At 48.5% G+C, this 14,158-nt stretch overlaps 1 protein-coding gene across 1 annotated transcript in view; it reads right to left on the bottom strand.

Annotated features, from left to right (window-relative positions):
* Positions 1-4,493: 4,493 nt before the first annotated feature.
* Positions 4,494-14,158, bottom strand: part of GLB1 (galactosidase beta 1) — an 85,775-nt gene continuing 76,110 nt past the window's right edge. Inside the window, exon 16 of the mRNA XM_055321211.1 lies at positions 4,494-5,026. Within this exon, the coding sequence (XP_055177186.1) occupies positions 4,757-5,026 (270 nt within the window). The 3' untranslated portion in view covers positions 4,494-4,756. The remainder of the gene's footprint in view (positions 5,027-14,158) is intronic.

Raw genomic sequence — 14,158 nt, 5'->3', positions numbered from 1 at the left:
GCCATGCCGGTGGTGAGTGATGTGGTGGGAACAGGAGCCTGTGTCCTGTTTCGGCTGGGGACACAGTGCTTTTGCTTTGGGAATTCAGAGGCCTGAGGCTCGTGGGTGGCTCCCTCACACGTGGGAAAGCCCCCAGGGACGAAGGTAGAGCGACCGTCGGAGGGGGGATCTGTTCGGAACCCGCGCGGGGCGTTTGCGTGGCTGCTGTGTGTCCAGTTAGCAAACGTCACTGCCAGAGGAGGGAGGGCGAGGGCCGACCCAGGAAGAAAAGCTCAGTCAGACTGAGCTCAGGGCCAGGGCTCAACCCCAGAGCCGCCCCCCCTCCCCCCCCCCCCCGACGTCTGGACGTGGACTGGACTTTCCTCGCAGCCCACGAGTTACGGGTTCGCATCAGGCAACTACTGTACCACAGACCAGACTGAGTCCCCTCCCGGTGACTAAAAGAGGGATTTCAGAGAATGACTTCTTCCCTCCTAAGGCAAGAAGCAAAGACCACACAAGGCCATTTCCTATTTGTGTCACCGACGGCGGCTACATTGCTTGGTGGGGAAACAATGAAAAAGCCCAAGCTCGGATGCGCCCTGAGCAATCTCGTTCTGAATAAACGGAGTTGGCCGAGAACCGGAGCCGACAGGTTGACGGAGGCCGGAGGAGACACGTGGAGGGCCGGAGCGGGGAGGAGCGGGGAGGAGCGAGGTCGCCGGCCTCGGAGGAGACGCCCTGCAGCCCTGCAATCGCCGGGCAGCGTCTGAGACGGCTCGACGGGACGCGCGTGGGGCTGAAGGGCTCCCACGGGGCAGTGACAGCAGGAGCGCGCGGGACGGCGTGTGGAGGCTCGCAGCGCCCCCCGGAGACACCCCAGCGCTCGGTGCCCGACGCCCGGGCCGACGGAGGGTCTCGGGTCCGCGCGGCAGAGCACGGCCGCCCGCAACCGCTCGGAGTCCCGGAGTCCCGGAGTCCCGAGCACCGAAGGTACCGACGCAGCCCAGCACTGGGCGCCACGTGAGAGAGGGCGGGCCCGGAAGGCTGCAGGTGCCATCCCAGGGAGAGGAGACTCCTAGACGGGGCGCGGCCAGAGACCGCAGACAGATCAGGGTGCCTGGGGTGGGAGCGGGAATGCAGGCTTCCTGCGCCAGAGAACTTTCTGGGGTGGAGTGCTCTAAAGCCGGACTGTGGCACTGGCTGCGCAGCGGCAGACATTCAGTAAAACGCATCAAACCAAGCCTTCATATGGGCAGACTTTATGGTATGTGAATGACTCCTCCATAAAGCTGTCTGCTTAGTTTTTAAAAGGTTTTATTTATTTATGAGAGAGAGAGAGAGAGAGAGAGAGAGAGAGAATGAGCATGAGCTGGGTGAGGGGCAGAGGGAGAGGGAGACTCCCGGCTGAGCAGAGAGCCTGATGCAGGGCTTGATCCTGGGACTCTGGAATTGACCTGACGTGAAGACGGGATGCTTGACCTACTAAGCCACCTGGGTGCCCCCATTTACCTATTTAAAACTTTATTTATTTGAGGGAGGGAGGGGGAGAGAGAGAGAGAGAGAGAGAGAGAGAGAGAGAGAGAGAGAGAGAATGTGTGCACAAGGGTAGGGGGAGGGTCAGAGGGAGAAGCTGATTTCCCACTGAGTGGGGAGTTGGATGCATGGCTTGATCCCAGAATCCCTACATCATGACCTGAGTTGAAGTCAGATGCTTAACGGATTGAGCCACCCAGGCACCCCTGATAAAGCTATTTACTTTTTTCTTTTTTAAAAGATTTTATTTATTTGAGAGAGAGTGTGAGCACAAGTAGGGGGAGGGGTAGAGGGAGAGGGAGATGTAGATTCCCTGCTGAGCAGGGAGCCCAATGTGAGGCTTGGTCCCAGGACCCTGGGATCATGACCTGAGCTGAAATCAAGAGTCAGATGTCTTTTTTTTTTTTTAAGATTTTATTTATTTATTCATTAGAGACACACATGGAGAGAGGCAGAGACACAGGCAGAGGGAGAAGCAGGCTCCATGCAGGGAGCCCAGTGTGGGACTCGATCCCAGGACCCAGGATCATGCCGTGGGCCGAAGGTAGATGCTCAACCACTGAGCCACCCAGACGTCCCTCAAGAGTCAGACACTTAACCGACTGAGCTACCCAGGCACCCCCATATGTTTTTTTAAAGATTTGTATTTCTTTGAGAGAGAGAAAGAGGAAGCACATACGAGTGTGAGTAGGGGGAGAGGCAGGGGGTGGAGGAAGAGGGAGAATTTCAACCGCTCCCTGCTGAGTGCTGAGCCTAACATGAGGCTTGATCCCAGGACCCTGGGATCATGACCTGAGCTGAAACCAAGAGTCTGTTGCTTAACTGACTGAGCCATCCAGCTGCTCCAAGGTGCAATGGCATCACAGCGGGCACCTGCGTGGCTCAGTCAGTTGAGCGTCTGCCTTTGGCTCAGGTCTGATCCCAGGGTCCTGGGATCTATCCCCACATCAGACTCCCTGCTCAGCAGAGAGTCTGCTTCTCCCTCTCCTTCTGCCCCTCCCACCCTCCACTCCTACTCAGGCTCTCCCTCTCTCAAATAAATAAAATCTCTTTTTTTTTAAATTAAGATTTTGTTTATTTATTCATGAGAGACATGGAGAGAAAGAGGCAGAGACACAGGCAGAGGGAGAAGCAGGCCCCACGCAGGGAATCGGACATGGGACTCGGTCTGAGGTCTCCAGGATCACCCCTGGGCTGAAGGCAGTGCTAAACCGCTGAGCCACCAGGGCTGCCCTCAAATAAATAAAATCTTAAAAAAAAAAAAAAAAAAAAAAAAAAAGAATGGTCTCATAGGTGAAATGTATGCCTCTCTGAGGTGGTCTGGAGAGCTGGATGGGACATGGAATCCAGGGTGGTATAATCTATGTATCAAGAGCTGGTTTTCCAGAACACAACACCTTGGACAAGGGATGTCAGGGTGCTGTAGAAGGGATTCCCTCACACTGACCAAACACTGGCTTTGGATGGAGACAGACTCGACTGGAATCCAACCCCGCGTCTCATGAAGTTTTCAATATTTTCATCCGTCAGATGGACTTGCTGCTGCCTGAGTGTGGTTCTGAAGATGGGGTGGATAGAATGGAAGAACACACTCTCGCAAGGAAACCCCACTTCACCCCCTTTGTCTTCTGGAGCCTTGACAGGCTGTGTCTGGGACAGTGGAGGCAAATGCCAACACACATGACGTTTTATTAGGAACGATCTCACATTTCTTTCCAGAGCTTATAGCTGGGCACAGTCCTGGAGTATCATTTTATAAGTTGTTAGTAACTAGCAATGAAAGGAGGAGTAAAGTAATGAGAACATGAGTCCACGCAGACCCTCCTTCGCCCTGCAATATGCCTTAAACATCAAGTGCAGAACATCTAGACAAAAATGCTATGGAAAATGGCCCTAAATAAAGTTCTGGTCTCAGTTTGTCTCAACCCCGGGCGGCCTCCTACAGCTGGCTCAGTCAGCCAGAGCTTTGGTACTCCCTGGTGAGTCTCACATGTTTGTTATCAGTGTCTATGAGACAGGGAAAACAACTAGCAAGAAAATATGTTGTAGATTAGTATCAAAAATCTTTCCTTTCTTCCTCCTTTAAAAACATTTACATATTTTCTGTAAAGGATTTAAAACATGGGTGAGCAAAAAAGAAAAAGCAAACTCTCGAATGCTTACCACCCAGATACAATCAAGTAACACTTTGGTGTGTGTTGTTTCAGTCCTTTCCCGTGGGAACATAAGCATATATTGGTATTATGTGTGCAGTGTGTGCCTGGACGCCTGCACCAGACTACGTGGCTTCAAATCCTGTCTCCACCATTTACCCAGCTGTGTGGCTGGGTAAATCAGGGAAGATGATGATGCATTTCCTCAGTTCTTGTGAGGGATGAGTAAATTAAATATATACTATGCTCAGAACCGGGCATGGTATCAGACAAGAGCTCAACAAATGAGAGCTACTGCCCCATGGCAGGACATGCATAGTCTGCAATCACACGTCCCTATATATCCGTGTATGTACCCTCACTCACGTGTAGGGGTGTCTACCAACATTCGTTCACACCTACGTTGTGTGGGTAGGTGCAGTTCTTATGTCTAAACACAGAAAGCAGGACTGCATTTAAGTAATCTGCTTTTTTTCACACAGCATATCATGAAAATATGACATATCTACATCATCAGTTTAGTGGCCACATAGTTGTCCCCCTGTGCAGAGGTGCCAGGCTATGTACAGCCTCCAGGCTGGTCATTTAGGTTTTTGCATAATGGCTTTGAGTTGTATTTATGGGCCACCTAGTAGACATCACAGAAACACAAAAGGAAGTCAAATGAGGATCAGAGAAGTAGTAGTCCACTAGATCAAACCAAGACAATTTTCCATTCCTTTGAACCGCAGTTAGTGAAGTGGCTTATTCGACCCACTCAAGTCTAGTTATGATTTAAATCAGAGCCTATAATTTAATATCTGCTCAACATGCAAAACAGTATCATCATTTGAATACAAGTTTTATTTAACAAAAAGACAACATGATTCCTCCAAAATAAAAATCAGAAACACCTTCAAAGCTTCCATTCCAAACTGTGTGTCACTGCCCTCATCATGCATTCATGGTGGCCCCTGGAAACCTCAGGAGAAAATGCACATTCTAAATCTATTTTTCAGTTGAACTTTCCAGTGACTGTTGGCATTACACGGGGGGATAGGTGAGGTATGTGCAAGGCTGAAACTCCAACGGGTCACAGTGTTTCATCATCAGACATAGTCCAGTCTCAAGTCTTGATGGAACAGGTCTGGAGGGGGATGACCAGGGGTTGGAGGGGCACCGATAACCGGCCTGTCCACAAACTCCACGGTACACACTTCTGGGCCACTGTCACCACAGGGCGCGTGCTCCAGTTCCAGCACCATGATGGTGTTTGGGGTTGATGTCACCAGGATGTGCCGTGGCACAAACAAAGTCATCTGGGGGCCCCGCGCCGGCCAATATCGACCGAGGTTAAAGCCATTAATCCACACCTGACCCTGAGAGAGAGGGAGAGAGAAAACCATCAATCCCAGCTGTACTGACAGTCCTGAGGAGTCTGATGCACGGGGCAGGAGAGGCAGGAAATGCCCTCATCAAGGCACTCTCTGGCCACAGACCAGGCCTGACACCCAGGCTCCCACCAGTGTTGGCTCCTCTACCCTGCTGAGATGACTGGCCAAGTTGGGCAGGGGCTGGAAGGCAGAAAAAAACAAAGTTGCCCCAAATCCCTGTTCCTGCCTCAGGAGAATATATGTTCAGTTCTTCTGACTGGTCAATATTGTACAGTACTGGACGGCACTGTGGCAGTTTCACCAGGTTTCTGAATGCTGTCCTGGGTCCCGGGGGACTGCTGCCCCCATATGCCAGCCCTTCACTGACTTCACACAGAGGAGAACTGCAGAGCTGTCCCCCAAGATGGTGAGCTTTCCTCCTTCGCTCCCCTTCCCAGAGGCAAGTCTTAACCATGTTGTCTGCATGCACGGGATGAGCACATGCCCATCTGCAGCAGCTTGGGAACATGGGTTCCAGGAGCCACTGTCAAACATGGTGGGAAGGCCATGCTTGCTACCAGGAGCAGACATGATCCTACATACTTCCAAGGCCATTTCTGCAAGTAGAAACTCCCTCCCTCATAAAACTGAGAGCTAAGAAACCCCTAAAGAATAGGGTCCCTGTTTGGGTTTGTCTACACAGCTTTCACTACACGGGCTAGGGTTTGCTCACAGGTAGGACTTAACAGTTGGATGAACAAGTTGCATATTCTATTACAAAGTGTGTGGGGAGGGATCACACATGAGAAGGACAGAAAATATGCATATATGGAGATGAAGGAAGGAAGGAATAGAGGTAAAGGAGGGAGAAGTAAAGAGACTGCTATCCACAGCGGCCTGAATATACTGGGGCTGCCCTGGAGGTGCAGCCATGGTGTCACCTGCTGAGCCCTGACATCACCGTCCCTCGGCATCCTTCATGATACAGCTGCAGTCACTCACCTAGAGTGACTCAGTTGCTCACCTTGGGTATTTTTCAGCCTCCAGATGTCCCTTTTAGTGTCACTCCCTCTGAATGTCCTCCCTGGGTTCAAATCTTAGTCCTGCTACTTGCTGGCTACCAGACCTCAGACAGGTCCCACCCACGCTGGGGACTGGGGCCAGTAGAAGGGGGCAGTGCTGTCCAGTGGGCTGCATAGTGGCTGGATCCGGCCAGGGCCCAGGGAGTAGCAGTGCTCCTCACATTAACATAAAAAAGATCTTGGCACTCAGAGGCCTAGAAAAGGAGGCCAGTGATTGAAAACCATCTGTCTGTTGAATTAAGTCATTTAGAGAAAGGATGACAGTTTCACGGTTCTCAGAACTATTTTACTCTTGTTTTTACCGCGGGATATGCTATCTCAATCCTTCCTACAAGGCATCGGCAATGACAGCCTTATCAGGTTTTTATCAGCTGAAGATCTGCCGGCACCTTGTTTTTGCAGCCGAAGAGAAGAGCAGCACTTTACTTTCGAGGCCCAGGGGGAGATGAGTTCAAAGGGGGAGCAGTGGGGGGCTCTGAGCAGTGCACACGAGGGGTGGCCTGTGCACGCATGCTTTCCCAAATGTCCTGACCAAAGCCAAGCCAACTCCCAACCCAAAGACGAGGGAGATGATGTGGAGGACTGATCCCTTCTCTTGCTTAAAATTCCCTCTTTTGAGTAGCTAAGGGACTGTCCCTCACATCCCTTGTGCCAAACTGGAAAGCTGGGAACCATTTCCCTGAATCCCCTTTGCCAGAGGGTTTGGGGTTAAAGTTGGTCAAAAGAGGACCCTGACTGAGATTGGGCATGTGGAAGAGAAGCTGAGGCCATTGCTTCTAGAGGGTTGTCTCAGACACACGGCTGATGGAACCAGGGGCATCTGAGCCTATCCTCGGTCCTCCGTGTCTGGTTCATCTTCCTAAATGCTGCCTTGCAGACCTGCTGCCTCACCAGGCAACAGTGCCAAAGCCCTCCTTGTGAGCATCTCAAAGTACCACTCTGGCAGCTAGACTTGCTTCTGAGAGCCCCCGGGCCAGCTTGACCAACATGGCAAGGCTGCTTAATGGTATAACCCTGGGATGGGGGAAAACTAGAGGGGGTGTGCAAGGTGAGATGTCCACATACTGGAGAACTATCTGGGTGGGCAAGAAGGCAGAGTTCATACAGGAGCAGAAGGCCCTCAGTAGGCCACAGGTGATCATTTGGGGTAGAAAAGAATAACTAGAGTAGAAGGTGCTGTGTCCGGAATTAAGGAAGCAGTTAGGAGAAAAATCCTATCCACCTTGATCAGCAATGAGGAGTGACAGTTTGGGGTCATGCCTGCCTGTCATAGTGCAGCCTGTAGAGATATGAGTATTCCCTAGTAGGAGTGAGACCTCACACAAATGTGCGATGAGCTACAAAAGTGGAAGTTGGAGAGAAGCTAGGGACTCAAAGGTAGACCACCTTGCTGCTGGGCAGAGCCTCGGTTCTAGAGTTAATCAAAGAAGTGTGGGGACCTGTGAGGAGGCTGCAGGAGTCTGAGACAACATTGATCATGATTTTCTCTAGAAGACTAATAAAGCTCTCTATTAGATTTCTCTAATAGAGCTGTCAGGGCAGAGAGAATCGGAGACACTGTAGTCTGACAGTGTGGCCTTGGTTAATTCTAGAAAAGCTATGAACTTCTTCAGGACAAAAATGTCTCTCCACTCCCAGCTCCTAACAGAATGGGCCTTAAGTGAAGTTTAAGGTGGCTTGGTTGCCCTTCCAGGACCGGAGAAAAGCATTTGTAAAGAACCTCCAAGGAATCTGGAAAGAATGGGTTACAGGCCCACAGCTCTGAAGCACTGCAGTTCAATAGAGCTTTTTGCAATGAAGGAATGTTCCACATAGCCCAACATGGCAGCTGTGTGCACATGGCAGTGGCTACCAAGGGCTTGACATGTGGCTAATGTGAGGAGGAACTGAATTTTCACTTTTCATCAATTTATATTTAAACATCAACAGCCGGGATCCCTGGGTGGTGCAGCGGTTTGGCGCCTGCCTTTGGCCCAGGGCGCGATCCTGGAGACCTGGGATCGAATCCCACGTCAGGCTCCCGGTGCATGGAGCCTGTTTCTCCCTCTGCCTGTGTCTCTGCCTCTCTCTCTCTCCCTGTGTGACAATCATAAATAAATAAAAATTTAAAAAAAAAAGTAACTTCAAAAAAAAAAATAAACAACAACAGCCACGTGTAGCTAGCACAGCTGTGGAACGGCGAGGTACCTGGCATTTCATTGTCAGACCACAACATCTCTGCTGCAAAATGAAAATCAGACGATTTTTGTGCGATCTTGCCTCCGACCTCCTCCCCAGAACCCTGTGCCTACTTCCTTCCCATCCCGTCTGCGCTACCGTCCCCCTTGCCCACTCAGATCCCCATGGAACTCCTCCCTGTCACCTGGCTGCATCACCTTCTCCCTCCTGCAGTAACTGTTCCCAGATCCCAAGCCTTCTGATCACAGAGATCTCAACCCCACCATCACTTACTTCCTCAGGGAACAGGAGCCATGGTCATCCTCCTCAATCCTGTGCCTTCCAGTACAGGTCACACACTATCCCCTCAGGATCTTTTTTTCCTCCTACTTATTGTCATTGTTTGACATTTGTATCATTTGTTTGATTATTAGCTTATCTGCTCTTTCCAGCAGATTCTATGAAGGGAAAACTTTGTCCATCTTGTTCGCAATGAGACTCCCAGCACTCAGAAGAGTGATACTCAGTATATAATCTAATGGCACCTATTAGGGAAGACTGGCTGATAATTAATTCTGCCTGGGAAGAGATTCACGGGAGGGGTGACTTGAAGTCCTACTGAAAGAATATTCCATGCTCTTCTGCTCCCACCTTAAGAACCTTAAGAATTTTAGAGAATCCTGTTCACTGGAAGAAAAATAAAATATTTGCATTCCTCCTTGATTAGCACTGTGATTTTTTTAGTTGTAAAAAATTACTTTAAAAGAATCATGTTTAAAAAGATTGTATTAACGGGGATCCCTGGGTGGTTCAGTGGTTTGGCGTCTGCCTTCAGCCCAGGGCGGGGGGGGGGGGGGGGGGGGGCAGGGCATGATCCTGGAGTCCCGGGATAGAGTCCTGCATCGGACTCCCTGCAGGGAGCCTGCTTCTCCCTCTGCCTGTGTCTCTGCCTCTCTCTCTCTCTGTGTCTCTCATAAATAAATAAAAATCTTGGGATCCCTGGGTGGCGCAGCGGTTTGGCGCCTGCCTTTGGCCCGGGGCGCGATCCTGGAGACCCGGGATCGAATCCCACGTCAGGCTCCCGGTGCATGGAGCCTGCTTCTCCCTCTGCCTGTGTCTCTGTCTCTCTCTCTCTCTCTGTGTGTGACTACCATAAATAAATAAAAAAAATTAAAAAAAAATAAATAAAAATCTTAAAAAAATACTCCCTCTGATTATTGTTTCTCTTTAAAAAGTCATGTTAAAGTTATTGGGGATAGGAGGAGAGTGTGCACATGTTAGTAAATATGATATAAAAGTAGACTCACTCTCGATACAGAGAGGCCCCACTGGGGCCAAAAATTTCTAGGGTGAATACCAATGGCTTCTGGGGCTTCCTGGGGCTGTCCCAATTAAAATAGTTCTATGAAAAAGTCTGACTTTCTCTGACCATGGCTTGACCCCTGGTGGAGTCCCCACTCTGCTATTATCACCAAGGTGATAATAGATCCAATAAATGTTAGATTCCTGGAAATGTGTGACCTGCTTCTTTGTTAATCAGACAAATGTGTGTCTGTCTGTTTTAAAAGTTCTCTAAACACAATTCTCTCCTAAGAACTTAAAGCAAAAATTTCAATGCTGTTTTAAAGTCACAGTTTAAAATTTTTCAAATTTGCTCCAGTGTTCCTTCAAAAACAACAAACTCTGATTGAATGCTGACTTTGTCAAACTCTGAAAAGAAGTCAAAGACAATTTGAGGACTTAAAGTGGAACAGACCAAGGTCCATTTCTCAAGGTTAAAAGGCTCCCATTACACACGATAAATGAGTAATTGTGATGTTAATTTGGGAGAAAGAAAATAATTTTTTTTTAAAAAAGGTAAAATAGGGAAGGGCTTGCTTAGATAAGATGCTTAAAGAGATCTCACCACACTGCACTGCAAAGAGAAAAAATTAATTCTCCCCTTTATTTAGATCCAAAAGGGTGAGGGAGGGGCAAGATGGCGGAAGAGCAGGGTCCCCAAGTCACCTGTCCCCAACAAATTACCTAGATAACCTTCAAATCATCCTGAAAATCTATGAATTCGGCCTGAGATGTAAAGAGAGACCAGCTGGAATGTTACGGTGAGAAGAGTTCGCGCTTCTATCAAGGTAGGAAGACGGGGAAAAAGAAATAAAGAAACAAAAGGCCTCCGAGGGGGAGGGGCCACGCGAGGAGCCGGGCTGAGGCCGGGGCGAGTGTCCCCAGGACAGGAGAGCCCCGTCCCGGAGGAGCAGGAGCTGCACCAACCTTCCCGGGCGGGCGGAAAGGGGCTCGCAGGGAGGTGGAGCAGGACCCAGGAGGGCGGGGATGCCCTCGGGCTCCCGGGGACACTAACAGACACCTGCGTCCCGGGAGAGTGCGCCGAGCTCCCTAAGGGCTGCAGCGCGCACGGCGGGCGACGCGACCGGAGCAGCTCGGCGGGGCTCGGGCGGCGGCTCCGCGGAGGGGGCTGCGGGGCGGGAGCGCGAATCCAACAGCGCAGGCCCCGGAGCATAGGGCGCGGGACACAGCCCAGGATCCGGCCTCCCCCGGGACAGGCAGAGGCCGGGAGGGCCCAGGACAGCGAGGACGCTCCTGCCCCGAGCTGAGCAGATCAGCGGCCCCGCCACGGAGCCTCCAGGCCCTGCAGACGGAGAGCTCTGGAGCTACTGCGGAGGCTGACTCCAGGGCTCCAGAGCTGGCCCCGCCACTGGGGTTGTTCCTCCTGGGGCCTCACGGGGTAAAAAGCCCCCACTGAGCCCTGCAGCAGGCAGGGGCAGAGCAGCTCCCCCAAGTGCTAACACCTGAAAATCAGCGCAACAGGCCCCTCCCCCAGAAGACCAGCTGGACGGACCAGTTCCAGGGGAAGTCAAGGGACTTAAAGTCTACAGATTCAGAAAATACTCCCCCGTGTTTTTTGTTTTTTGTTTTTTTCTTTTTTCTTTTCTTTTTGATTTCTGATTGCTTCCCCCACCCCTTTTTTCTCACCTTTTTCTTTTTCTTTCCCTTTTTCTTCTCTTTTTTCCTTTTTCTTTTCTTTTTCTTTTTTCTTTTTCTCTTTTCTTTCCTTCTCTCTCTTTCTCTCCTTTTCCCAATATAACTTGTTTTTGGCCACTCCGCACTGAGCAAAATGACTAGAAGGAAAACCTCACCTCAAAAGAAAGAATCAGAAACAGCCCTCTCTCCCACAGAGTTACAAAATCTGGATTACAATTCAATGTCAGAAAGCCAATTCAGAAGTACTATTATACAGCTACTGGTGGCTCTAGAAAAAAGCATTAAGGACTCACGAGACTTCATGACTGCAGAATTTAGATCCAATCAGGCAGAAATTAAAAATCAATTGAATGAGATGCAATCCAAACTAGAAGTCCTAACGACGAGGGTTAACGAGGTGGAAGAACGAGTGAGTGACATAGAAGACAAGTTAATGGCAAAGAGGGAAACTGAGGAAAAAAGAGACAAACAATTAAAGGACCATGAAGACAGATTAAGGGAATTAAATGACAGCCTAAGGAAGAAAAACCTACGTTTAATTGGGGTTCCCAAGGGCGCCGAAAGGGACAGAGGGCCAGAATATGTATTTGAACAAATCCTAGCTGAAAACTTTCCCAATCTGGGAAGGGAAACAGGCATTCAGATCCAGGAAATAGAGAGATCCCCCCCTAAAATCAATAAAAACCGTTCAACACCTCGACATCTAATAGTGAAGCTTGCAAATTCCAAAGATAAAGAGAAGACCCTTAAAGCAGCAAGAGACAAGAAGTCCCTGACTTTCATGGGGAGGAATATTAGGGTAACAGCAGACCTCTCCACAGAGACCTGGCAGGCCAGAAAGGGCTGGCAGGATATATTCAGGGTCCTAAATGAGAAGAACATGCAACCAAGAATACTTTATCCAGCAAGGCTCTCATTCAAAATGGAAGGAGAGATAAAGAGCTTCCAAGACAGGCAGGAACTGAAAGAATATGTGACCTCCAAACCAGCTCTGCAAGAAATTTTAAGGGGGACTCTTAAAATTCCCCTTTAAGAAGAAGTTCAGTGGAACAATCCACAAAAACAAGGACTGAATAGATATCATGATGACACTAAACTCATATCTGTCAATAGTAACTCTGAACATGAACGGGCTTAATGACCCCATCAAAAGGCGCAGGGTTTCAGACGGGATAAAAAAGCAGGACCCATCTATTTGCTGTCTACAAGAGACTCATTTTAGACAGAAGGACACCTACAACCTGAAAATAAAAGGTTGGAGAACCATTTACCATTCAAATGGTTCTCAAAAGAAAGCAGGGGTAGCCATCCTTATATCAGATAAACTAAAATTCACTCCGAAGACAGTAGTGAGAGACGAAGAGGGACACTATATCATACTTAAAGGATCTATCCAACAAGAGGACTTAACAATCCTCAATATATATGCCCCGAATGTGGGAGCTGCCAAATACTTAAACGAATTATTAACCAAAGTGAAGAAATACTTAGATAATAATACACTTATACTTGGTGACTTCAATCTAGCTCTTTCTACCCTCGATAGGTCTTCTAAACACAACATCTCCAAAGAAACGAGAGCTTTAAATGATACACTGGACCAGATAGATTTCACAGATATCTACAGAACTTTACATCCAAACTCAACTGAATACACATTCTTCTCAAGTGCACATGGAACTTTTTCCAGAATAGACCACATACTGGGTCACAAATCGGGTCTGAACCGATACCAAAAGATTGGGATCGTCCCCTGCATATTCTCAGACCATAACGCCTTGAAATTAGAACTCAATCACAAGAAGAAGTTTGGAAGGACCTCAAACACGTGGAGGTTAAGGACCATCCTGCTAAAAGATAAAAGGGTCAACTAGGAAATTAAGGAAGATCCAAAAGGGTCTGCAGCTGATGTAAACCACCCTCCCTGCTTTCTCCTTGGTCTTGGAGTAATAAATAACTGTATGATCTCTCTGTATCTTATGACAGATCCAACTAGAATTAAAGCGATGAAAACATAAAATATTAGCATAAAAGATGAATCACTTCTTCCTTTTTTCAAATCCCACACATAAATTCCTTTCCTTCTGAGGCCCCAAAGTTCTAGCCCTGCTTGACCTTTTTAGGAGCACCTCATTTAACAGTGGGCATCATGCAGTCTCATGTATCTGGAACAAAGCTAAGAAATGGTGAGCAAAACCTGATTCCAGGCAGCCTTATATGTGTTACAAAATAACATGTGCTAAAAATTGCAAAGAGAACCACCCCCTTCAACTCAGAGCCTCTTTATACCTAATTTGTTTGTTACTAAAGTTTGTCACTAAATTTTTGTTACTAAATTCTTAAAACATTAAAAAATTTTAATTATTTATTTTTAAAGTAAGCTCTCTGCCCAACCTGGGGCTTGAACTCATGACCTCAAGATCAAGAGTTGCATGCTCTATAGACTGAGCCAGCCAGGCACCCTACCCTGTTTTGGTGCTAAATTAATATATATTGGTGGAAAGAAATTTGATGATCTGGTTTCCAAGCTTATGGGACTTATGACTAGGAAACAATGAATTAGATGGAAATAGAATTTGTAGGAGGTAAAAATAACCATAAATTGAATTAGGCCAAAAAAACTTTAAAAAGCAAATCAGATTCAGAATGAAAGCAGGGTCAGCTGTGCTAAGACTTGTGGCAGTTTGCAGAAATGGCCTCAGTTCTCTGCAGCTCCCCCTGTCAAGAGACAGAATCTGTTCCTCCATCCCCTGAACCTGGCTGGTCTAGTGACTTGCTCTGGCCAAAGAACATGGGAGAAGTGACTTGTGATTTCCGACTTGGGCCCTAAGAAGCATTGCATGCTGGCATTCTTCCTTTGAACACTGCCAGGTGCCATATGAACGAGTCTGGGACAGCTTGC

Source organism: Nyctereutes procyonoides, unplaced genomic scaffold, assembly GCF_905146905.1.
Source record: "Nyctereutes procyonoides isolate TBG_1078 unplaced genomic scaffold, NYPRO_anot_genome, whole genome shotgun sequence".
NCBI lineage: Eukaryota > Metazoa > Chordata > Mammalia > Carnivora > Canidae > Nyctereutes > Nyctereutes procyonoides.
The sequence above is the reverse complement of the archived record's forward strand: the minus strand, read 5'-3'. Positions and strand labels throughout refer to the sequence as shown.